The 26,219-nt window shown below is 37.4% G+C and overlaps 1 protein-coding gene across 10 annotated transcripts in view; it reads right to left on the bottom strand.

Moving 5' to 3' along the window:
- SLC44A5 (solute carrier family 44 member 5) overlaps positions 1-26,219 on the bottom strand; it is a 400,420-nt gene that overhangs the window by 137,337 nt on the left and 236,864 nt on the right. For 9 of the 10 annotated variants that reach the window (XM_047873770.1, XM_047873764.1, XM_047873769.1 and 6 more), the window contains one exon: positions 19,058-19,112. In XM_047873770.1, the coding sequence (XP_047729726.1) occupies positions 19,058-19,112 (55 nt within the window). The remainder of the gene's footprint in view (positions 1-19,057; positions 19,113-26,219) is intronic. The other variant, XM_047873773.1, reaches the window with a different exon arrangement.

Raw genomic sequence — 26,219 nt, 5'->3', positions numbered from 1 at the left:
AGTTTTGGTTAGACGACCTTATTCTTAAGGGTCTCTTTCTGTCCAATTACCAAGCAAGCTTTTCAAATGCACTCAGAGATTTAATTCACAAATCCCTTAAGAGCCTTCTGGTAAAAGGTTGGGGCAGCACAAATAAGCTAATGATACATGACCTTGTTTCAGAAAATCAGGCTGGGATTCTAAGTGAGTATGCTTATTTACCATTGTTGTATTGCTACAGTAAGGCAAAAAGCAAAGAAATATGAATTTTTACCATAAATATATAGGAGAAAATGCAAATTAGAATTTTATATCATTTTATGATACGTTGATTATTTATATCTTTATGATATCAGAAAAAGCATTTATTTCTCAGAAATTTCTATCTATATATAATTATAGATATCTCAACTTTAATGAAAAAAAGTCATATGCCTTTATTTATTGGCATTTTGTCTCTAGTGAATTCATGCTCCATTCTCAACAAGTTTGCTTTTTTCCAATTTATCATTTTAACAACTAACAAATCCTTTCTTGCTACAAATACTACTTTGATAATTGGATTATTTGAAGGGAAAAAAACAGACAGAAACAATATTATATAACTCATATTACAGCCCCAAATGTATGACAAGTTCCTATCTTCCCAGTGAGAAAATTAAAAATGGAGGGGAGGGATCAATCAAAATACAGTGAAGTTGATAAAATAATTAAAGATCAACTTGTATATTTCATTTAAAAGTTTTACACATGCACTTGTAAAATTGCACATTAAATAAATATAAATTACATATTGATTTGATATTAATGAGTTTTTCTTTTTAAATTTCACCAAAAAATCATTTGATTCATCTTTAACCTCCATGTCTTTGTCATCACTGGATTTCTTAGTCACATAGTCTAGTCATTTAGACCTCTAAATTGTCTGAGATACAAAGTTTTTTAATCTATTGGTGATACTTCCACAGGAAATTTAATTCCAAATTTCCCATTTGCAGTCTCCACATTGTAACTACTTACGGTACTACTTTAAAATTGATCTTTAATAGAGCATTTTTACAATAACATCCAATATTTCATATGGCCAAAAGTAACAAATCTATATTCTTGCCCACTCTCTTTTTAAAATCTCATTTCACCAGGTGATCTCGATAGCAATCCCAAAGTAGCTGTCTGTTACTTGCTCGTGTGTCTTCTCCAAATGTCACTTAATCCTTCTAAATAAAATAATTGAGAAATCACTCAGTCATTGGGAAATATTCTTAAGACTCCAGAAGTATTCAACAACCAGAAAAAATTAGAAATTTGGGGTATTTTTGAGGAAAACATGGGTCTTTTTAATTTTTTTAACATTTATTCATTTTTTGATAGAGATAAACAGAGCACAAGCAGGGAAGAGGCAGAAAGAGAGGGAGACACAGAATCTGAAGCAGGCTCCAGGCTCTGAGCTCTCTTAACCCAGAGCTCAACATGGGGTTCAAATTCACAAACTGGGAGATAATGATCTGAGCTGAAGTCAGCTGCTTAACTGAGCCACCCAGGCACCCCAAGAAAAATATGGTTTTAGAACCATCTTCTTAGTCTGATGAAAGACTAACTTTTGATGCCAGATAGCCTAGCTGCTCCTTCAATATACCTGCTTTGCCACTAATGAGTTCCATGCCATTGGAAAGTGACTTGCTCTCCTCCAAGTCTCAGCTCCTTATCTATAAATGGCAGTTAGAAATAAAAACCTTGTAGAGATGTCCCGAGATTAAACTGCTCTGGGGATCAAATGTCTGATGCATACCCTTTTCAAAGAAGGAATCGCCTTATATTTGAGTTCTAATAGACACCAGCACATTTATTTTGCATGTACTATATGCCAGGCAATGTACTTGGTACTGAAGACTTAAAAGTGAATGGGCAGACTCATGGCTCACTCTTGTAGTGTTCATAGTTTTAGAAAAGAGACTTAGTCAAATAATCCCACAAATAACTATGTGTGGCAGTCCTCCAAGTGACAGGCTGGGCTCTTGACCCCACCCACCCAGAGGGTATCCTCAGCATTTTAATCATATCCATCAAAATGGATCCAGCTCTCCAAAGGAGTTGGGGAATAGAAGTTTGCTGAAGTAATCATGGCGGGGGGGGGGGGGCGATAGGAGGACACATGCTATATGACAAATGTCAGAAACATGAAAACATTCCCCAGTTGGCATTTTTGTTCTCCAAAAGTTCTTCCCTTCTGCTACCCTGTTTATTTCCTCTTCCTCCATCCATCACACAGATATGGTTTTCCTTGCACTCTAAGCTTGAATTTCCACTCATCAAAAAAGAAAAACAAACAAAATGATGCCATGAAATGAAACGTGACAGATTTACTGAAAAATGGTCTCAGAGAAATACAGAAGGAAGAACTGTAGACTCATAACCTGGAGACCTGGATTCAAACCCCACCTTTGCCATCAAGTCATCAGGCAATCTTGGGTAAGCCTTTTCATTTCTCTAGTCTTTTGTTTCCTACCCCAAAACAGAATGCTGAACCAAATAAACCCTCAAGTTCTTTTTAAAGTAAATAGATAATTATGATTCTGTGTCAACAAAAGTATCAAATGATACTAAATCTTTTAAATTCTACAGTTGAGTTCAATGGCTAAATATGTTTAGCTAATTCTTCCTGCTCCTTTAGATTTGGCTTCATAGTTAGTTGCTTAATATATTAACATCTATGTTTGTAAGATATAGTCTTTCTACAAAAGCTAAGTTTACTTGGGGTAAAAAAAGGCGATTGAATTCATTCAGCACTCTAGTATTTCAAAGCAACCAGCCAACAACTGCATTGTCTGTTTTTCATGTCAGGCTAAGAAGAGTGAAATTTACTGATGTTTTCCTAACCCAAGCTTCCCTACTGTGCAAAATGAATAGTTAAGCAGAACATTAGCAGAACAGCTTCATTTCTAACTCTAGCAGCGAAGACTTCCCACCACTGTGACACAGAAGGATGCACACTTAAAGACAATACATTTATTTCGTGGATATGAACGTCTTTTGACTAGAAAAAGAAATAACAATCATCTGCAGTACTTTAAATAGAAAACATCTGTTTTTCTTAACATACTTCAAATACTTTGAATTTCCTGATTAGTTGTTATATGAGAACTGTATTTCTGAAAGACATAATGAGGCAGTTTAAAGATGAGTCTTAAATGATCTTTAAAGCAAAGTGAAGAAAAATGCTCATGCTCTGAGTAAGGATAGTTACAGCAGACCCACAAGCTCTGTAGTATGAACAAATACAAAATAATTCTCTCAACAATTTGCATTTACACCAAAAGTTCCATTAAGTATTGCAAGCAAAGGAGGATGATATAAATGAGTGGAGCATAGTGCTATATGAATGAAAATACAGTTCTGTAGTCTTATAGCATGGTAACAAAATCTAAGATGCTATTAAAGCAGTTTTTGCTTGACTAAGCCAAACATGAAGATTTTCAAAGTAATGACATGAAGCATCTTTGTGAGCATTACACAAATGTGTGCATACGTCAAAGAGCAGGCTCAAGAAGTGTATATTATGCAAACACATCTCTGGGTAATTACTCCAGGCTGGAGAGTGTATATTTATTTTGGCCACATCAGCCTTTCCTCAGCAATTTGTAATACAAAATGGAAAGGATCATCTATTTTTCTCATTAAACTTTATAAAAGATGCATTGTATAAATATTTCCAGGTGACTTCTTTGTTTTATTTTTTACCCATAATTCTTTTTCTGCTTCATGGCCAAAAAAAAAGGTAGTTATCATTAGAATATAAGTATTTCAAGACAAATGCCAAAGATAACAACAAGGAAACAAAAATATCAAATCTATGAATGGTAAAGTTTAAGGCCTTCCTGCTTTTTTTAAAATCAGCCAAACGTGTATTGAGCACCTATTGTATACCAGACTCTATACTAGGAAATAAGAATGCAGAAAGAAAGAAAAACTTCAAGGGACTCACAAAGTATTCATGGATAAAAACAGATCAAGAAGCAAGCAAAAAACCCTCAGTATGATCAAGGTCATAAATGGAGTATGTATAATGTATAAAATATTTAGAGAACACAGACAAAAGAGCAATAGATTCTGCCAGAGAGTAACTAGGACTAAGAGTTAGACAAGAAATATGTGAATTTGACCTTTACATATAAGTAGAAGACCAAGAAGAGTATTGAGAATATTATTTCTTCAAATTATGTGGATAATAATAAAATTTTAAGAATCTAATGCATTTTCCTACAAGACCTCTCTTCAAACACTTATGACTTTGCTATGTGTCCTGATGAATTGATTTCCCAGATGTAGTGTAAGGTTAAAAACAGTATAGAAAGCTATTAGAGCATGCTGTTATTTATATAAGGAGGGGAATACACAAGATATATATCTATGTGTATATGTATATGCATGCAAATGTATAGTTTTAAACGCATACATTTATTTGAAATGCTACACAATTCACTTACAATATTTGCTATCTCTGAGGCAGGATTCTGAGGTGCTAGGGACTCTATGCCTTTTCTGTACTGTTTGAATTGTTCACCTACATGTACTACCTAACTAAATAAATGAATAAATTCCTTAGAACACTTTCTATGGCTCTTGCAACTAGTAAATAACATAGTCTTATCTTACTCTGAATATTCCGAGGAGTGTAAAACAATTCAGCGTGTGTCATACCAGCTTCCGATTTTTAAGGGAATTAAAATATAATTCTCAAATCACGATTGTTGCCAAAGGGCTTCTCACATTTTAGCACACTCAGGCAATAAAAGTTAGAGACATTAAGAGAAAATATTGTGTTCCTCATTAAGGATGCTGAGACTATATCTACCCAATATCAAGATAATTAGTCAATATGACCAATCCAGTGAAAAAGCTGGCCTAGTTCAAAGAGGGTACAGCTCAATTTAAATAAATTTCACTAGGTGGGCTCAGCTCCTAATGCAAACTGGACTCTTCATCTACCAGAGATGAAGCCCTATGTTCAGAATAGTATTCCACATACTGAATGAAGACTTTTTGCCTTTACAGATTTTTTGAAACTTGGAATACTTTGTCTTTTCTTGCAAAATACTCATCCATCTTTTAGACTCAATTCAAAAGCTCTCATGTACATTAAATCTCATCTTTATCACTTAACTGATCCTTTTCTTCCATAACTAGAAATTCTATTGCTCTTACAATTACCATCATGGTTTAGCACTTAACAACTCTCGAAAGTTTATGTGTGTTAGTTTTAAATCCCCAATGGAATTGTAAATGATACGGATGGCATATCAGGTTAGGAAAGTAGACATGGTCTACTAATCCAAAATAGATCACAGAGTCAATAAATAGCACACCAAAACTATAATAACATAGATTAGGGAACCAAGAATATAAAATAAATTTATAAATTCAGCACAGATATTATGCACAAATATCAAAGCCAGAGTTTTAAGCAGGAAGGTGTTAGCAATGGGATAGCAAATCAAACTTCTTCCAGAAAGGAAAAGATGGAGTTTCATTCCCTCTTATTGAATAAAATAAAATAAAATTATGGATAATGCATATGGAGAAGATGGCTTATGTGGTTGTACCTTTGGTTTCCTAAATCTGAAAAAACAAATTGTGATACCAAATGCACAAATGTAAAATAATAGTACCTTCTCCACTTCTTCTGTACTTACTGTGGGGGACAAGGGGGATCTATAAAATGTTATGCACATTACAATGGAGTATTTTTAAGAAAGAAACATTAAGAATAAAGCACATGGAGACCATCAACTCTGATTTTTTTACCTGAAATTTTGAGCAAACAATACTTATTTTAATTTTCAGCATTGAACTTCTTTTTTTTACTATGTCTGACAAGAGAGCATCCTATGAGGAATAGGTGGCATTTACCAAAAAACATAAGATAAACTATAATTCACAGGGCCACAATGTTACTAACATGAAGGAATTAATTCTTGCTGATATTTCACCAAATAAATAGGAGACTTCCAGTTGAAATAAACTCATAATGACCTGAAATCAAAAGTCTAGAGCATGTAAAGTGGTATCTATGTGTGTAAATCATGAAAAACAATGACGTCTTAGACAAATTTTCAACAAGTAACTTAAATCAAAATGACAATATTACATGTGTTGGGAAGTTTTAGTCTAATTTTATCATGTCCTGACTTTGTCCTTTTGGGTTTATAAGGTTCACAATAAGAAGCTGTTTTTTGTTTTGTTCTGTTTTGTTTTTTGTTTTTTATTTTATTTATTTTTTTTTCTTTTGTTTTTTTCTCTGAGAGGCTATATATAGAACTTGGACAAGCTCATATCAAGTGAAGGGTCATATCTGAGTGATAGTTTCATTACCAAAATAGAAAGGCATTTCAAGTAATGCTTCATTGACATTTGCATACACTTTCTTTTTTTTTGTAAATATTTTTTATGTTTTATTTTTTATATTTGAGAGAGAGACAGAGACAGAGAGTGAGCAGGGGAGGGGCAGAGAGGGATGGAGACAGAATCTGAAGCAGGCTCCAGGCTCTGAGCTGTCAGCACGGAGCCCAACACGGGGCCCGAACTCAGGAGTGGTGAGGTCATGACTTGAGCTGAAGTTTGACACTTAAATGACTGAACCACCCAGGAGCTCCGCATACACTCTTTCTACAACAATTCCTTATTTAACCAACCAATCAAAGTAATCATCAAAAAAGCCAATGCACAGTTTGGAAAAGATTTTAATTAAATACCAATACCTAGATAAAATTTGATAATATTTCTTCACTAATTTTTCGTCACAGATCTAACTAGAAAATCACCTTCGCATCAAAAACTTGCATAGTCAGTGCATTAAGAAAAGTAATTAAAGTCACATACTAGTGAGTGGAGAAAATTCTACTAGGCCTTGACTTTCTGCCTCCTGATATGCTCTTTCTACTCCTTGGTTTTCTGTGGTTCTATTAAGACTTGGTAACCTGGCTCCACACTGCTGGTGTCTGAATGACTTAGAAATTCCCTAATGGGATGCTGCTACTAAGATTGCCTCCACAGTCTTCATCTCACATTATCCAGCCCAGTCACAGAGTGAGTGCCACACCCCAGGGCCCAGGCCCTTGGAAGCTGCCTGTTGCCTTCACCCCTATTGGCTTCCCAACTCTGCCCACTCACTGGCCTCCTGCTCCAACTGCATGCCACGTACATTCAATTTTTTAAACAGAAAAATATTTTCTTTCCCCAATGTCCTGCCAAAAGAATTCACACTTAAAGTATACAATGATGGATTGAGAGCAAATGAAAAACAAATGCATTCAGTTGCAAAACAGCCTGACTGCAACAATGTTTGAAGAGTATGTGGTAATAAATTCTTCTGATACAGGTATATGGTAAAAGGGCATATGGTATATAGACATATAGTAGTAAAGGTAAACATTAGCTTTTCCAGAAAAAAAAAAAAAGAAGCTGTGGGTCTATTAGAAACATTTTAATTATCATCATAGTAAAGGTGAAGGGTCAAATGTCTGTGTTGAATGAAACATCAAGGATACTATTATAAAGTAACAACAGACCCAAATGAAAATGGGCACAGTGTGCAGTCTATCTTCCTCCCTGCCACACAGAAATTCATTAAGCTGTGTTCTATGGCAACCCTTACTACTAAGAGGTTCTGCTGCCCTAACTTCACTGCTTGGGGTTCTCTCCTGAAATCAGAGCATTACATGATCAATCACATAGTCCTACATAACTCCCTTAACAAATCCCCAAAGGAAAAAGAGTCCCAAATCCTCATCCTGCCTTTTAAACTTCTCAGTAATCCCAAATGACCTGCTCAGCTTCATTCCCAAGGTGTGTTTCACCTTAGTCTCTGTTCCAGCCCCTCTGGAGCGTCACAGAATACACCATGCACTCACATGCTGTGGTCCACATGGAGATGCACCACCCAGATTCCCCTTCAAGAAGGACTTGCTGCCTGGCTGTGGCACGTGTGGTCATAAATAGCCTCTAGCCCACCAGGACCTTCAGAGTCCACCTCAGCTGTTTCACACCACGTCATGCCCTCCCAGGACAGCTGGCAAACCAGGAACTGAGCCAAGTGGGCTCATAAAGGTGTGATCATTTCAGAGATACTCCAGACCTCTGGGAGGGACAGTACTCACTCCAGAGCTCCCTGGTGGGTGCACTGAGGCTTTGTGGTAGCAGTTGGACATCTCCCTCTGTGCAATCCCACTTCCTTCCCCCTTCTTTTCACTGGTGTTGATCCCCAATAAAGAGCTTGCACCCCAGACTCCAGTTCAGCATCTGCTTCCAGAGAACTGAATCTGCAACACCTGCTTCCATGAGTCTGATTCTCTTCTTCATTCTCTATCAAAATCATTCTTCTCTTCTAAGGTCCAGCTCAAATGATACCTTCAAGAAATATTTCCTCATCCTTCCAATAGGGAATAATTATTCATTTCACTCATTTTGCTCTATTGCCCTGAATTATGCCTGTATCTCTGTGTAGCAAGTTGATAATTTTTATATTAAAGTTAGTAGTTTAAATTTTAAGTTTTTTGAGAGTGTAGTCTGTCCTATTCACTTCTGTATGCCCACAGTGCATAACAGTTAAGAGTTATGAATGAAAGAAAAAACTAATGCATGATCTAGAATCTACCTAAACCTCTTCTTTTTTCCTCCTCCATTATAGCAAAAAAAATGCTGCCAATATTTCCTCTCCAATATTTCATACATATGCCCAGCCTCTCTATTTTTTTTTTTACCTATATGTTATATATAGTCCCTGCTTTCCACACTAGCTAAGCACATCTGCTTGGTATGGAACATGCTTATCCTGTCTTTAAGCCATCACATAAAAGGTGTCTCTTTGACAGCATGATCCTTTCTTCAAAATATCGTTCAAGATCCTCTTTGTATGTGAATTACCCTAAGGTACTGCCATCCAATTCCAGCTACCTCAGGATCTTCTTGTTCACATAATTTCGGTATCTAATTATGTGTCTAAAAATCATTATGCTCCATCAGAACAGTGACCAAAGTTTGTCCACCCTTAAATCTTTGTAAGACTAGAAAAATAAACTATATGGGAAATGAAAAACATATATATTCTGGATTAATAATTTATAATGTTCACCTTCTCACTTTCCAAAATGATCATTTCATACTTTCTCCTCTCAATCCTCAGGCACATAGGCCTGCTACCACCTCTACTGCCACCATTAGCCCATCCCTGTCTAATGACCTTACCTCACAATTCACTGAGAAACTAGAAGCCAGAAGTAAGAATCTCCCTCTTCTCATCGTCAGAAATATTGACATCTTATTCCCTGCTTACCATCTTACAGTATGGACTAGGAATCTCTGTTCCTACCTAAGGCCAATGTCTGATCATGTTCTAGATTCCATCTTCAGGATTTTCTTTCTATAATGTCCCCTTTATCTTGCATCATCAGTGTCCTGGATCATCTCCAGCACCACACACTACCATGTTGTAGTATCTTCTATCTTTAGAAAACTCTACTTTGATCCCAGATTCCCCTCATCTTCTAACAAAACTTATTGAAAGAGTTATCTCTAATGGCTACCTCCAGGCTTTCACCTGACATTCTCTAAGTTTCCCCAGTCAGACTTAAGTGCCCACTACATCATTGAGATTGAGATAATGAAGTTACTAATGACTTTTGTGTTGCCAAATCCAATGGTTACCTCTTAGTTTTTATCTTACTTGACCTCCCAAAGCAATCAACACAGTTGACTCCATCCATCCATCCATCCATCCATCCATCCATCCATCCATCTCTTCTTGTAATACTACATTTAGCTTCTAAAATGTTTCATTCTCCTTGCTTTTCTGGTAACCCATTGGGTGCTTTTTCTATCTCCTGTGCTGGTTCCCTTAAATGTTGTCAAGTCCAGAGTTTGTCCTTAGGTATATTCTTCACCCTCTTAAGTGATCCTATCCAGACACTTGGTTTTAAATATTATCTCTATGCTAATGACCCTCCAACTCTCAATATCCAGCCCTCACTTTATTCTTCACTGAGTTTCAGAGTCATATATGACATCATCATAGGAATATCTATTCTGCAACTCAAATTTAACACAGTCAAAACAGAAGTCCTGCAATAGCAAACTTGCTCCTCCCCTAATGTTTCCATTCTTTGTATAGAGGATCATCATCCACTCAGTTGTTCCAGTTACCCATCTAGCAGTTATCCTAGACTCCTCTGTTTCTCTCACTTCTCACATCTACTATCAAAACATATATTGAATCTATTCACATCTATCCTTCTCCACTATCACCATCATGGTCCAAGTCACTGACTCCTCCACTTAGATGACTGCAAAAGCATCCTATTGATCTCCCTGCTGATGCTTTTGGATTCTTAAAAACCATTCTCCACACAGCAGTAAAAAATGAGTTTTAAGGGGCGCCTGGGTGGCGCAGTCAGTTAAGCGTCCAACTTCAGCCAGGTCACGATCTCGCGGTCTGGGAGTTCGAGCCCCGCGTCAGGCTCTGGGCTGATGGCTCGGAGCCTGGAGCCTGTTTCCGATTCTGTGTCTCCTTCTCTCTCTGCCCCTCCCCCGTTCATGCTCTGTCTCTCTCTGTCCCAAAAATAAATTAAAAAAAAAGTTGAAAAAAAATTAAAAAAAAATGAGTTTTAAGAACATGTATTAGATTAACTCACTCTTCTAAAACTCTCCAATGACTTTCCGTCACACTTGTACATACAAACTGTAATGTGCTTGCCGGAATCACCTACCAACCCACTCCCCAACCTCTCCCCCTTCTATCATACCGCACTCACACCAGCATTCACTCTGTTCTTTGAACATACTAAGCTTATTCCTGCCTTAGACACTTCATGTTTTGCTATTTCTCTGTCTGAAGTTTTATGTTCTCAATCTTTGTACAGCTAGGTCTTCCTTATTATTCAAGTCTCATTTCATTGTCAGCTCTAAGAGGTCTATTGTGGCCACAAAATCTAAATTAAAGCCCACCCCCATTCTCAGCTAGGCATTATCATCACACCATCCTGTTTTGTTTTCTTCCTCACAGTTTTCACTTTCTGAAATTGTCACATTCATTTTTCAGATGTTGTCTGCCTGTCTCTTTTCCCTTCCAAAAACCAGAGGCCTTGTTTATCTTGCTCATCACTATATCTTGAATGCCTAGGGGATATTGGGAGAATAATATATGAACAATAAATATTTGTTGAATGAAAATAAATTAATATTTATCTTTGGAATAGTAGCCACGTATGACATCCACAGCTGAAAGCCAGGTCTTTTGTTCTCTTCCACAGCTTGTACTTCCCACATTGAATCTTAAAGTCTTTTCAGTTGTCTGTTTCTTCTATTATCTAATTCCTTGAGGAAGGGACATCCTATCTTTATATTATCACCAACTAGCATAATTCTTATTATAAAGTTAGATGTACTATAAATATTGGTTTAAGGAATAAAGGAAAACAGGGATGGGGAAGAAGCAAAGTGACATAGAACCTATAAATAAATATAAGGGTGAACCTCAGAAGAGGCTGAATAATGGCTATAGTGCTATCACATTTGAGGCAAAACAGTTACCATATACAGGCATAAGTAAAGCTTTACTAATAGATTTGAACTCTAAGACTTTAAAGTCATATTTAAAGCTCTTGCTGAGAAGCTATCCAAATTCTATACCATCTTCAGATGACATTAGTGTAATATGGGTGTTCAAATTCCCAAATGCAACTCTCAGCTAAAAGGAGCATGGTATGAGAGTTCTCTGAATTATTGGCATTATCAGGTCTTATGAAATCTACCTCAGACCAATTTTCAACTCAATTAGTTTTCATTAAGTGTCCACAGAAGGCATGACACTGTATGCAGTGCAGATCCCAGAATGCTATGTCAAGGCAGGTCAGAGATTTATAGGTCCCAGTGTAAAAAGTTCAGTTTATCCTGTTTATCTCATTCATTTTGTGTTAGAGCAAAGCCATTAAAATGTTATGACCATTTTCTTGACCTATGATCCAAATCTGAAAAAATAAGGTCCAAATTGCTACACTTGGCACCCTGTGATAATGATCATATATTATCTTCTCAGGACATGGAGATGGAATTTGTTTATTTTACTTTTTTTTTTCATAGAAAAGCAGACCTGAAAGATGAAGATTAAAAGAATGTTATCATTTATAAGCATAGCTATGAAAGAAATAACCCTATTCTTTATAAGCAGAATTCCATCCAAGGAGTAGGTGCTCTAACCAGTGTTATATTGAGGTGGGGGACAGGGCAGGGAAGAGCCAGCCCTCATCATTAATTACACTTATACTGAATGTAGATCTCTGTCGTCCAAGAGACTGACAAGCCAGATGACAAAACAATACATGAGTACAAAAGTTAAAAAGAAAGTGTATGTATCATTCATAGCACAAGCTGCAGGATGACAGTGGAGGGAAGGCACTCTGAGACTAGGGTCAGAAGAGGTGGATCCTGAGTCAGACCATTAAGCAAGGAAGACTACCACTTTATGTAACAGTAAGGTGCTTCCCCAAAACTTGAGAGAATAGAAAATAATACTACTTTCTAAGAGTTAAACTATGAAATCAACACATAATTAAAGCAGAGATGTATGTAGTCACTTCAATGATACTGTAAGCTTCCCAGTCCAGCAAGCCTAACTTTAAATTTACTGAATTTATTAACAAATCTAAGGAGAATTGCAAATAACGATCAAACAGCATCGCCCTTCCAAACACTCTCCAGGTTAGGGCACCAAGTCAAACTGATGTGAAGATCCCACTCTGTTGATAGACACCACAGGCAGCCAGCACCTGATGTCACTAGACATCCCACTCATGCAATTCCCTTGTTCTAACTATATACTCATCAAGCAACCTATTGATAATTTCTCATGCAGTTTGTCTCAAGGGAGCAATGTGCTGGTCAGGTCAACATGAAGACCAGGTCTGCTCAGCAATTAAATTTCTTAATGTAAATTACTGTATTGGCATTCTGGTTTTATACATCAGTCTCTTGTGAGCTTTGTTAGTGCCAGCCATCATCCCTGAGTTGTTGTTGTTGTTGTTGTTGTACTTCCAGGACAGTGACATAATAAGTTTTCAGACCCTGTAGAAGTATACAGGACTGGTTTGGTTCAACAGAAAGCTCATTCAAGGGTTTCAAAACCCTAGAGAGACAGAGTGGCAGGGGAGACAGACAGACAGACAGAAGAGAAGAGAAGAGAAGAGAAGAGAAGAGAAGAGAAGAGAAGAGAACAAGAGGGGAGGGGAGGGGAGAGTAGTTTAGGCAGATACATTGAGACAAATCTGTGTAGAGATGTGAATATAATATTAATGTTCAGGCAGTGGGAACTCACTAGTGAAACTTGAGTAGGAGGTGCAACATGATCAAAACTGTTACTCACAGGTCTACTATGTGCAGTTCTGCTTAGCAGAACTCATGGTTCAGTTGAGTTAGCCAAGCAAACAACTAACTACAACACAATATTATAAGCACACAGAGTACTCTGCAAGCACCAGAGAAAGTACCTGCAGTTTACTCTAGGGATGATCAGGGAAAACTTACATTTTTTATTCTACTATAATATTATTTCAAACTTCCCTCTTTATTTAGGTACTTTTTTAGTTAAAATAAACATATCAATATTTCAAAGAGCCTCAGAAGTGTATTTCTTACTTTCTACTAAACATTACTACCTGGATATGCCATAGGCATCCCCAACTCAACATTTCAAAATCTAAACACATGATTTCTCTGCTTTTCTTCATGTGTTCCCTACTTTGGTGATTGTAACCACAATCCATCTGGTTATTGGGCATAGTCATGCTAGATTCTCTCTTCAACACCCAACATACAATCAGTCCTAAAGCCTTAAAGGTTTTGCCTTTTCATTACCTCTTAAATTTCTTTTCTCCCCGGGCCATTGCCTTAGTGCAGGTTTTAATCATTTGTCAGGCAGATTACTGAAGGAGTCTTCTAAATGGTTCCCTACCTTCATTCCAACTAGCTTCTATCATTTCCAGCATGTTTTCAGTTTTAAAGCTAGGATGATAGTTAATTTACTCATACAACAAATGCATATGTGTCAGGGAATTTGTAAGTCCAGGGGATAGAGCGATGAACAAAATATACAAGGTTCTTGATTTTCACTGACATGATACTATAGACAGGACATTAATTATGTAAGCAAAGAAATGAAAAAAGCAGTTTTTCAATAGTGATAAAATGTATAAAGTAAATACAATTAATTCATGTAGCAGAGAGTGACTATGTTAACTAGCTGCAATTTAAAACCTGAAACTACTAAAAAAAAGAGAGAGAGAGAGAGAGTGTGTATGGCTGCAGGACTGGATTGTCATTAAGGCGTCTGGGGCAATGACAGTTAGGAACAGGATGATAAGAGGAAGCCAGTCATGCAAAAGTCTGGGAGCAAAATATCTCAGTCAGAGGAATAACAAACACAAAGTCCCCAAGGAGGATGCAAATTTAGACTGTTCAAAAAATGGGAAGAAAGCAAGTGTAGCTACAATGAGAGGTTAAAGAGAGAAAGAGTGATAGGGGATAAGGTCAGTGAGTTACACAGAGGGCTCTTGCAAAAGGCCCCATAAATTTGAGTTTTAATCAAAGTGCTATGGGAAGCTATTGAAAATATATAAGTAGAAGAGCTGCATAATTTCATCTGTGATTTAAAAGTTCACTCAGGGTCTTGTGTGGATAATGGATTTAAGAGAAGCAGGAGTGAAAGAAGGAGGACCATTCTAGATTCCAGTGCAAAAGTATAGGTGGTAGAAGGAAAGATGGATAAACAGTTGATTTGGTGACATATTATGGAGTTATATCAATAAGACTTCCTATTGGAGTGAATATGGGAGATGAGAAAAACAAAAAGAAACCAAGGATCTGTAACCTGATGGATACTGGTGTCATTTTCTGAGATGGAAAAGACTGAGGCAGGAGGTTTTAGAACTTTGGAGCAGGAGTAGGAATCAAGATTTCAGCTGAGCCAAATTAAGTTTGAATAAGTATTGAGAATCCAAAGACAAATGTTGAGTAGGCAGCTAAATACAGAAACATGGAGGCCAATGGAAGGGTCATTGGTAGCAATAGAAGCTTGAGGGTCATTGACATACAGATAATATTTAAAATTATTGGCCTAGTGTAAAAACAGACTAGAGAAAGAGAAGAAAAGGCCAAGTCCTGTGGCATTCCAACATTTGGAGATCAAACAAAGATTGAATAAACTGAAAAGTAGAAGCCAATGAGGTGAAAGAAGCTTCAGGTGAGTATCATGGCAAGGAAGCCAAAAGAAAAGAACATTTCAAAAAGTAGAGAGTGGTCACCTTTGTCAAATGCTGCTGTGAGGTTAAAACAAAAGTCACCACCACTGCACTTGGAAAGATCATTGGTAACCTTCTCAAAATCAGTTTGAGGAGAGTGCTATATAATAAACCTCTACTGGAGAGAATATGAGGGAAGAGAGGAGGCTACAAACCATTTTGATTTGTAAAATAGTTTGAAATAAAAAGCCTATATCCATAGCACTCCCTTTGAAAACTCTCAGCCTCAAAATCTGAAAGGAAATTAAGAGAAATAAAAATAAATGGTGTCATAATTGGTATAACAAAGAGCACACCAATTATTTCAACAGGTAGCCAATATGGGAAGTGCATAAATTTAGGAAACAACATTGTGTCCTCACAATAACTTGAGATGTCTACTTGATAATGGCACTTCAGAATTCACAAGAGGGCATCAGTACAGTGCTTTCTATGTGTGTCACTTAAGCCAGAAGCTGGACATTTCTGTACTTTGGCATGAAGACTCGAATCACAGTCTTGAAATTTTAAGATTGCAAAGGACTTAGAGGTCATTTAGTCCAACTTCTTTATGTGAATGAATCCTCTCTACCACATCCGTAATGAATGTTTCTCCTCTCTCATCTTGAGAGTTAGTGAATTTGCCACCTCCGCCCAATGCTTCAGGTAGAAATAAATGCATCTTATTACATTTCAGATAGATTTTCTACCTTTTATAATAATAGTTATTTTAAGCATTGTGAAACCTACCAATTTGATTAGTATGAGTCATATGTCCTTCATCTATTTTTTGTATAGAGGAAAAAGGTAATTATGGAACATGTAGGCCTTTTATTTCTATTTACCTGTCTACCTATATGCTGCCTCTTTCCAGGAAAAAAAAAAAACTTAAATGAAATGATTTAAAACACCTGGGTGCAAGAGAGTTATTAAAGTAGAAATAGAAATTCAAATTCCCAAAAAGAAATTCTTGACTCAAAGGCTAATGTAGTTGCTGGCATTGAAATTGAATTTATCAGTGGGCCTTCTACAATTCAGTACAAAAGAAAAATATGCTGGATTACACAGTTCTCTTTATATAATGGAAGAAAGTATACTAATTTGCCATTAAATTAAAAATTTATTTGTTCTAAATTACAAGAGGAATTTCTCATGCAGCATCTTATAAAAGAGCCTTATGTCTTTGTTTTCTATGTGCATTTATTTTCATTGCCTAATGTACTGCTAAGGGTGCTAGACACTCATTTTTACCAAGCTCACAATCTCAACCCAATGCAAAACAACCTTTAAAAAAATTCTGTTGAATAAAGGGGACAAAATGATGTTCTTGTGAACTGAGAGAGGTGTATAGAAGATGGCTGACTGACAAGCAGAGAATGGTGTAAGAATTGGCCTGGATCTCTGATAATACTTTGTATCTTTCAGAAGGGAAGTGATATCTGTAAGCAAAAGAGGTTATTAAAGCTCATTCTGGGGCGCCTGGGTGGCGCAGTCGGTTAAGCGTCCGACTTCAGCCAGGTCACGATCTCGCGGTCCGGGAGTTCGAGCCCCGCGTCGGGCTCTGGGCTGATGGCTCGGAGCCTGGAGCCTGTTTCCGATTCTGTGTCTCCCTCTCTCTCTGCCCCTCCCCCGTTCATGCTCTGTCTCTCTCTGTCCCCAAAAAAAAATAAAAATAAAAAAACATTGAAAAAAAAAAAGCTCATTCTGTTGCCAGAGGTAATGTGAAGAATTTGGGATTTCTCATTTGCTCTTTAAACACTCTAATTGTTTTTCCAGGAAGGGCATTATAAAATCCTGCAGCCCGAAAAGTTACAAATGGGTCAGCTGTGTCTTTCTGTCACTAAGCTCCTGTGGTTTTACAACACTTTCCCCTGTTCTTGGATTGAAGAGTGGGGGAAGTATGCCCACATAATGACCATTTCACCTTTGAAGGCCTTGTGGTGCTGGGGCATCACAAAAGGCCCTCAGTAAAAATAAATTACTCTCCTCACAGTGGTTATCACAGTTTTTTGGACTTTACCTGGACTACCTGTTTCCATCATTAAATTCTAAATAAATGAAGACAGATCTCAACTCCTTCCCCACACCTAAAGCCAGCCAGGCTTAACTCTGCTTTCTTCTCTATGGCTAGAAAAGGCACACCTACGTGGATGGAACTGGAGGGTATTATGCTAAGCAAAGTTAGTCACTCAGAGAAAGACAAATATCATATGACGTCACTCACATGAGGGCTTTAAGATGCAAAACAGATGAACATAAGGGAAGGGGAGCAAAAAGAATATAAAAACAGGGAGGGGGACAAAACAGAAGAGACTCATAAATATGGAGAACAAACAGAGGGTTGCTGGAGGGGTGGTGGGAGGGGGGATGGGCTCTAAGTGGGTAAGGGGCATTAAGAAATCTACTCCTGAAATCATTGTTGCACCATATGCTAACTAACTTGGATGTAAATTAATAAATGCATTTTTTTAAAGATTTAAAAAAATAAATAAATGTTATGGAAAACAAAGGAAGAAAAGGCATACCTATAATCTGTATTTTGTCTGTCCAAATGTGACAGCAATTTATATTATAATCCTCATTATTACTACCATATACTACTACTACTTCTACTTCTACTACTACTACTATTGAATCTGGATTATATCTAGTGGTCCCTTAAGGCCAATAGGCTAGGTTCAATTAGCACAAATTAGTTATTGGAAAATGAATGTAATTGCAGTGAAAGTAACCTACATACTGAATGAGGCTGTTTGTATACTGGACAACAGAATGTATTCATGGTGTTACCATGGAAAGAACAAGAGATTTCAGACTTACTCTAAAGAAGGAATTGGTGCACCCTCAAATAAGTAACCCCAAACAAATGACCTGGCTTCTTACAGAATTAGAATAAACTGAATACACATTTGTTTAAAGCCGGAATATTATAGGCACGTAACAGTAAACGCTAACGTACATGCTGATGGTTGGCAGCTCAGACAACAAGCATGCTGATCATGCTATTCATGCTATTTCACCTAACAGTCTGTTATGACATACAACTGCCAGAAATCAAGGTGAAAGCTAAGCAAAACCCAGCTGCCAACAGCATAATTTTCTCCTCATTCTTACCTATTCCACCCTGTAAACCCCTGTTTTGATTAGCAGGAAGCCTGGGAATAGAGGGTAAAAATAATAATAAAAGAGGCCTATGAATTACTGGATAGTTTTTAAATGCCATACAACTTTGAGAAAGAAGCACCAGTTGAGACAAGTACATATTTTCCTAGAGCAGTCTAAAATATCCTACAGCTTACATGATGCCTTGGTGAATGGTTATCTCCAAGAAAGCTGTCTGCTTTGGGAAGCTGCGTAACACAAATACCTGGTGTGGAAGAAGTTGGCATAGCAACTTTGCATTTACAACGGTGAATCACACAGTAAACAGGTGCATCAAACAACTATCAAATGTGTTTGCTTCTCTACAAAGTGGTTAAATCTTATAAAGCATTTTTAGGCTTTTCTTTTTGAAAAACACAAACTCTCCGGTCCAATAATTTAAGGCAGTTCATTTGCTGAATAGGACAGGATATCCATGACTCATGGAAAGATTTGTTCTCTGTATTTTCTCTACATAAAGAACGTGACATTTAGGCAAAAAAATAAGTCATTTCCCCTTCATAACAGACATAATTCTCCATTGACCAGAAAATGGTACCAAAGATAAGCTTTCTGTGTTTGTCAAGAAATATATTTCCAAGAAAAGAATTGCTTACCTTTTGGCAACAGGCCCTTTGAAATTCAGATCAAATGTCTTTGGATCACCTGCATCTAAAACAAAGAAGTTTTTAAGCACATATGCCAATGAAATGGCAAATAAATACATATACAATATTAATAAAGAAAAATCTACAACTTGGCTACTGCCCAGTGTAATGCTGTATTCAATCTTTGGTCCAAGGAAACATCAGTTTTGCCTTGGTTACATCTGCCAATCCTTTTCCCTCTCTCCAGCTAGAAGCAAGACCAGGAAGAGTTGTTAAGGACCATATTCTGTGCATACTGTACACATACCTCCCTTTGTTCTGGATAATAACATTATAGATTGCATCCAGGGTAGCAAAACTTGGAGCTCTTCTGGTCTGCAAAGCCATTCTACCATCTGCCATCATCAAGTCTTGCATACTTGTGAGGTGAAAAATATAATAGAGATGCTTACTTATCTAGTTCTCCCCTTTCTCTCAGTAGATTAGGCTTTCCTTCAAGAGGTTGAAATATTGTTGGTCTCTGCCACATTGGCTATATGGTATATACAAGTCACTATCATACTATACAAACATTATTTTTAATTGATATTTTAAGATCCTACCAACTGAGTCACCAGGTGCCCTAGGATGGAAGTTATTTTATACATCTTAGGCCACATTATGATGCATTGTTGCATCATGATTGTGATATATTACCCTCATTTTTAAACCGTACAAGGTACACACAGAATGGTTTTTTTCCCCTGGCATGTACTGTGTAAGCAGACCCAGGAGCAAGTTCTGTAAAATCATTCTGGCCAGGGATCTGTATTTTGCAATCCCACCCCCCCTCCCCTGATTCCTCTAGGGATTTGTCCTTTGAGAAGGCTTAGTCCTGGAATTAAAGACAACATTCCTAAACAGAATGGCAAAACAACAACAACAACAACCACCACGAAACGCATGTGTCAGCAACCTGACTCTGCCTGTAAATGGGGAAATGAGGTCTGAGGACTCAGAGACCTCTTTAGTGTAATCATCTGCTGAGGACAAAACAACAGGAATGTAAAGAGAAACATGCAACAGAAATCCAAGAGCCAGTCAGTCAGTGAATATTCATAAAGCACCTATTATATGCTGAGAGATCCAAGGGCACAGAAGATATTTAAGGCATGGTCCCTATCTCAGAGACCTTACAATTGGTGGGACAAGATCAATGCATTGATTTATTCAACAAAAGTCCTTAAGAATCTTTATTTACCAGGCCTTGTGTTGTAACACATGAACACTGAACATACCATATAAAACAATTAATAAAGAACCATATTACATGGTATCAGCCTTAAGTGTTATAAGACTTCTAAGAAAGTAGGTTTCATCAAAGACTAGAAGAGTCACAAGGGTTTCATTCAAGAAAATGAGACTTTTGTGAAAGATTAGAATAAAACAAAAGGCAAAGAAAAACATTTTGTGTGAATGAAACTAGAATTCTGTTAAATTGAGTAGCTATTTATTGATCACATGTTACGTGTTCTGCATTGAAAGAGACACTGCAGGGGCGCCTGGGTGGCTCAGTCGGTTAAGCGGCCGACTTTGGCTCAGGTCATGATCTCGCGGTTTGTGAGTTCAAGCCCCGCGTCAGGCTCTGTGCTGATAGCTCGGAGCCTGGAGCCTGTTTCCGATTCTGTGGCTCCCTCTCTTTGACCCTCCCCCATTCATGCTTTGTCTCTCTCTGTCTCAAAAATAAATAAACGTTAAAAAAAATTAAAAAAAAAAAAGAAAGAGACACTGCTGGGGATACAAGATTTAGTGAAAGGGTCTCTGTCTTCAGCAAGCTAACTGATGAGCAGGGAGAGAAATAAGAAAAGTACCAAAATTGTTATAATACAAGGCAGAACATTATATCATAAGAGGGGTACAAAGAAAGTGTTATGAGATCCAGGGAAGGAAATGTCACTTTCAGTTGAGATTAGAGCCACAATATTTTAAGTTAGACAGGTGAAGTTTAGACCTGTGGCGATGAATGAAGTCACCTAGGGTAGATATGATTAGCATGTTTGTGGGGATGGTGAAAAGATTAGCCTGATTGGAATAATAAATAATGGGATAGGAGGAGGGGGGAAAAACTGAATAGATACCATAGGATCAGACTATAGAAAGCCTAAAAATCTGGGATAGAAGATTTTGTCTTTGGGTTTTTTTTGTTTCTTTTTTTTAAGAGAGAGAGAGAGGGACACAAGCAGGGAAACCAAAGAGGTGAAAAACCTATACGCTGAAAACTATAGAAAGCTTATGAAAGAAATTGAAGAAGACACAAAAACAAAGGGAAAATATTCCATGCTCCCAGATAGGAAGAACAAATAGTGTTCAAATGTCAATACTACCCAAAACAATACACATATTCAATGCAATACCTATCAAAATAACACTGGCATTCTTCACAGAGCTAGAGCAAACAATCCTAAAATTTGTATGAAACCAGAAAAGACCCTGAATAGCCAAAGCAATCTTGAAAAAGAGAACCAAAGCAGGAGGCATCACAATCCTGGACTTCAAGCTGTATTACAAAGCTGTAATCATCAAGACAGTATGGTAATGGCACAAGAACAGACACTCAGATCAATGGAACAGAATGGAGAACCCATAAATGGACCCACAAACATATGACTAATCTTTGACAAAGCAGGAAAAAGTATCCAATGGAATAAAGACAGTCTCTTCAGCAAGTGGTGCTGGGAAAACTGGACAGTGACAGGCAGACAAGTGAACCTGAACCACTTTCTTACACCATACACAAAAATAAACTCAAAATGGATGAAAGACCTAAATGTAAGACAGGAAATCATCAAAATCCTTGAGGAGAAAGCAGGCAAAAACCTCTTTGACATTGGCCACAGCAACTTCTTACTCAACAAGTCTCCAAAGGCAAGGGAAACAAAAGCGAAAATGAACTATTGGGACCTCATCAAAATAAAAAGTTTCTGCACAGCGAAGGAAACAATCAGCAAAACTAAAAGGCAACTGACGGAATGGGAGAAGGTATTTGCAAACGACATATCAGATAAAGGGTCCGTATCCAAAATCCACAAAGACCTTATCAAACTCAACACCCAAAAACAAATAATCCAGTGAAGAAATGGGCAAAAGACATGAATAGACATTCTCCAAAGTAGACATCCAGATGGCCAACCGACATATTAAAAAATGCTCAACATCATTCATCATCAGGGACATACAAATCAAAACCACAATGAGATACCACCTTACACCTGTCAGAATGGCTAACATGAACAACTCAGGTAACAACAGATGTTGGTGAGGTTGTGGAGAAAGAGGATCTCTTTTGCACTGCTGGTGGGAATGCAAACTGGTGCATCTACTCTGGAAAACAGTATGGAATTTCCTCAAAAAATTAAAAATAGAACTACCCTACAACTCAGCAATTGCACTAGTAAGTATTTATCCAAGGGATACAGATATGCTGTTTTGAAGGAGCACATGCACCCCAATGTTTATAGCAGCACTATCAACAATAGCCAAAGTATGGAAAGATCCCAAATGTCCATCAATAGATGAGTGGATAAAGAAGATGTGGTATATATATACAATGGAGTATTATTCAGCAATCAAAAAGAATGAAATCTTGTCATTTGCAACTACGTGGATGGAACTGGAGGGTATTATGCTAAGCAAAATTAGTCAGAGAAAGACAAATATATGACTTCACCCACAATAGGACTTTAAGATACAAAACAGATGAACATAAGGGAAGGGAAGTGAAAAGAATATAAAAACAGGGAGGGGGACAAAATATAAGAGACTCTTAAATATAAAGAACAAACAGAAGATTGCTGGAGGGGTTGTGGGAGGAGAAATGGGCTAAATGGGTAAGAGGCATTAAGGAATCTACTCCTGAAATCATTGTTGCACCATATGTTAAGTAACTTGGATGTAAATTAAAAAAAAAAGTGCTTAAAGCAGGATCTGGCACATAGTAAACCCCCAGTGAATGTTCATTATTAGTCAATGTAATTACATGAAAAAAATAAATAAAACTTGATGAATGACATGGGGTGTAAAAGAGAGAAGTCAAAGATGGCTTCAGATCAAGTGACCAATTCTTAATCACTTTTAGTCTTTTGCCCAGGCTTAAGGAGAGATTGATGCCACTGAAACAGTTTGAGAACATTAGTAGGTGGAAGAAACTGTAAAATTGTTATAAGAAAAAGAGCATGAGATCGATTTTGAAGTGATATCTGATTGTAAGTCTAGCATTCAACCAGAGTTAAACTGGAGTCTTGGGTCAACTCTTAAGATAAATATGTGGAAGTCACAGAATTTATATCATGACAAGTGATGAACTCCACAAAGAAGAACTGCAGGACCTGGCAGTTATAATGTTACTATAGCAACAATAACAATAATATTTAACATGTTTTTAGCATTAAATGCTAAGTGTACAGCATTCATATGCATTATTTTGCTTACTTTGATACCAAAACCTTATTATGTAGATAGATTGGAAACCATTACTAGCCTCACTTTACATATGAAAATAAAACAAGGCATGGAGAGGCTAAGAAGATGCCCTACCTGGGATCCACACTCTGTGTAGTCTTATTGCAACAGAACAGATCCCACTGGCCTTCCCCTGCAAAGCCAACGTTGGCTTCTACTCCAAGGGGAAGCATGTAAAATGTTTCTTGTTTGAGATAGTCCATATATACTTCAATGTCGAATTCTCTGACACATTGTCAATTTCTCTTTTCCTGACTGCTTGTCTAATTCTGCCCAACTGGTAACTGACCCCCTCTCTAATCCATAGGAGTGGGTAGATTTCTCCCATATGCCTGTTCCTTGGCAAGCGGGGACGGAATCCGGTTTGGACACTAGGCCCAAGCTGAGCCAGTCATTCCTGGTCACTGTATCCCAGAAATTTTGAATTAGAATGGACAGTAAGTTAGTCAGTGGGAGATTAGAACTGCAAAACATAAAGCCTGAAGACCAGGGAAGCAGAGAACACTAGCTTTCAGAAAGAAATTACTGAAGCAAATACGTTAAGTGAGACAGAGGTGGAAGTCCTGGTGGGCTGTATAGCTTCTTGGTCCAGTTCCTACCTAACACCCAGGGTTGTTTCATGAGATACGTTGTATACTTACACCAAATTCCCTTTTCTTGCTTCTTGCTAGTTCATGTCCCTTATAGCAACCAAAGAGTCCCACTTATAAACTCACTCTCTTGTCTTGATTTAGGTTTCAATAATTCATTTTAACAACACATTGTATTCTTGCTATGAACAGAGTGGAGATTCAAGAATGAATTCTTGACACTAAGTCTGCCTTCATAAGTCTCACAGTTGAATAAGACACATAAGCTCAAAACTATAATTTCAACACTGTGTAGTAGAGCCATGATAGAGACATGAAGAGGGTACCATGGGGCACAGAGTGGGGTCATGAATGGATAGGTTTCTCCAATTCCTGACTGACTCAACTTGGGCTCCATGTTCTACCTGTCCTCTGACTCCTGTGCTCTTAGACTCGGATCTTCCACTCTGATGTGGAACACTAATGTTGGTATTCTTGCTGGTTCCAGGTTTTAGTTCACAAATCTGGCTTTACAGCTTAAAAACTGTTTGGGGATACAAGTTACCAGCCCCTCGCACCAAATACTACAATTCTCTTGGTCTGGGGTGGGCATGAGAATCTGTATCTTTAATTGTCCCATCAGATAATCCTAATATATAATCAGATTTGGAGACCACCAAGACTACTTGATTTTATTCTGAATCTCATTCTTAACCTCAGTCTCAGTTTGTACATAATTCTTAATTCTAGCTGTTCATAACAGACCAAAGTTGATGGAGTAAGAAAGAGAAAAGCAGGTCATCATGATGTGTATGAGCTTTGGGAAACACCACAGTTAAGGGTAAAAGGTAAAATTAAACAGTTACGAAAAAGAAACAGAAAGTGACATTCAAGAAAGCTAAAGAATTCCATGAATGAGAGATTATGAATTCTACTGGAAAATGATTACTAACTGAATGCTTATTTGTACGTGGGACTGCTGTAAGTACTTTGCACATATATCTGCCATTTTGCACAATTACACATAGAACACATGTGAGTTGTACTCCCTTGCACTATGCAAATCCCTGGTATATTTATTATGTTATTTAATGCCCCATAATTCTGTGATATATGTCATTGTCAAAATTCCATTTTATAAATGAGGAAGTTGAGGTACAGAGGGGAAGCTAATTTGCCCTATTACCCTTAGCATAATTAGAAGGCACATGGTCTGATCCCAAAGCCTATGTTGAGCCACTTGACAGAAAGTTGCTCATTGGTGATCTCAAAGAACTTCCACAGATGAGTGGAGAGAGGAAGCAGACGAAAAGGGCTTAGCAACTTATATTCATCTTTTTGTTTATTTATTTAAATTCAAGTTAGGGGTGTCTGGGTGGCTCAGTCAGTTAAGCGTCCAACTTTGGCCCAGGTTATGATCTCGCAATTTACAGGTTCAAGCCCTGTGTTGGGCTCTGTGTTAACAGCATAGAGCCTAGAGCCTACTTCAGATTCTGTGTCTCCCTTTCTCTCTGCCCCTCCCCCACTTATGCACTTTCTCTTTCAAAACTAAAAAAAATAAAATTTAAAAAAAGCATTTAAATTCAAGTTAGTTAACATGCAGTGTAGTCTTGGTTTTAGGAGTAGAACCCAGTGATTCATCTCTTACATATGACACCCAGTGCTCATCCTGAAAAGTGCCCTCCTTAATGCCATTTGCAACAATGTGGATGGAACTAGAGTATATTATGCTAACTGAAATAAGTCAGAGAAATCAACTTATATTGATCTTGTAATTATTCACTTTTTACATTAAAGATAGTCAAAACTGGTTTAAAAGTACCTGGGCTGGAGGGACACCTGGCTGGCTACCAGTTGGTAGAGCATGCAACTCAATCTCAGAGGCTGTGAGTTTGAGCCCCACATTTGATGAAAAGATTACTTTTTAAAAAAGGTACCTAGGCTGGCTTCCAATTTTGGTGTGATTTGCACTTTACAAAGTTAAAAAGTGGATCACGGTGTAAATGAAATGCCATTGTCAAATCTGTCTGAAAAGCTGACACTTTCTGATTGTAAATCCTGGCTGCCTTTTATTTCAGTTGAAAATACACTAAACTAAAGCCACA

Source organism: Prionailurus viverrinus, chromosome C1 (assembly GCF_022837055.1).
Source record: "Prionailurus viverrinus isolate Anna chromosome C1, UM_Priviv_1.0, whole genome shotgun sequence".
Classification (NCBI taxonomy): Eukaryota; Metazoa; Chordata; class Mammalia; order Carnivora; family Felidae; genus Prionailurus; species Prionailurus viverrinus.
This window is presented reverse-complemented; position numbering and strand designations above follow the sequence as displayed.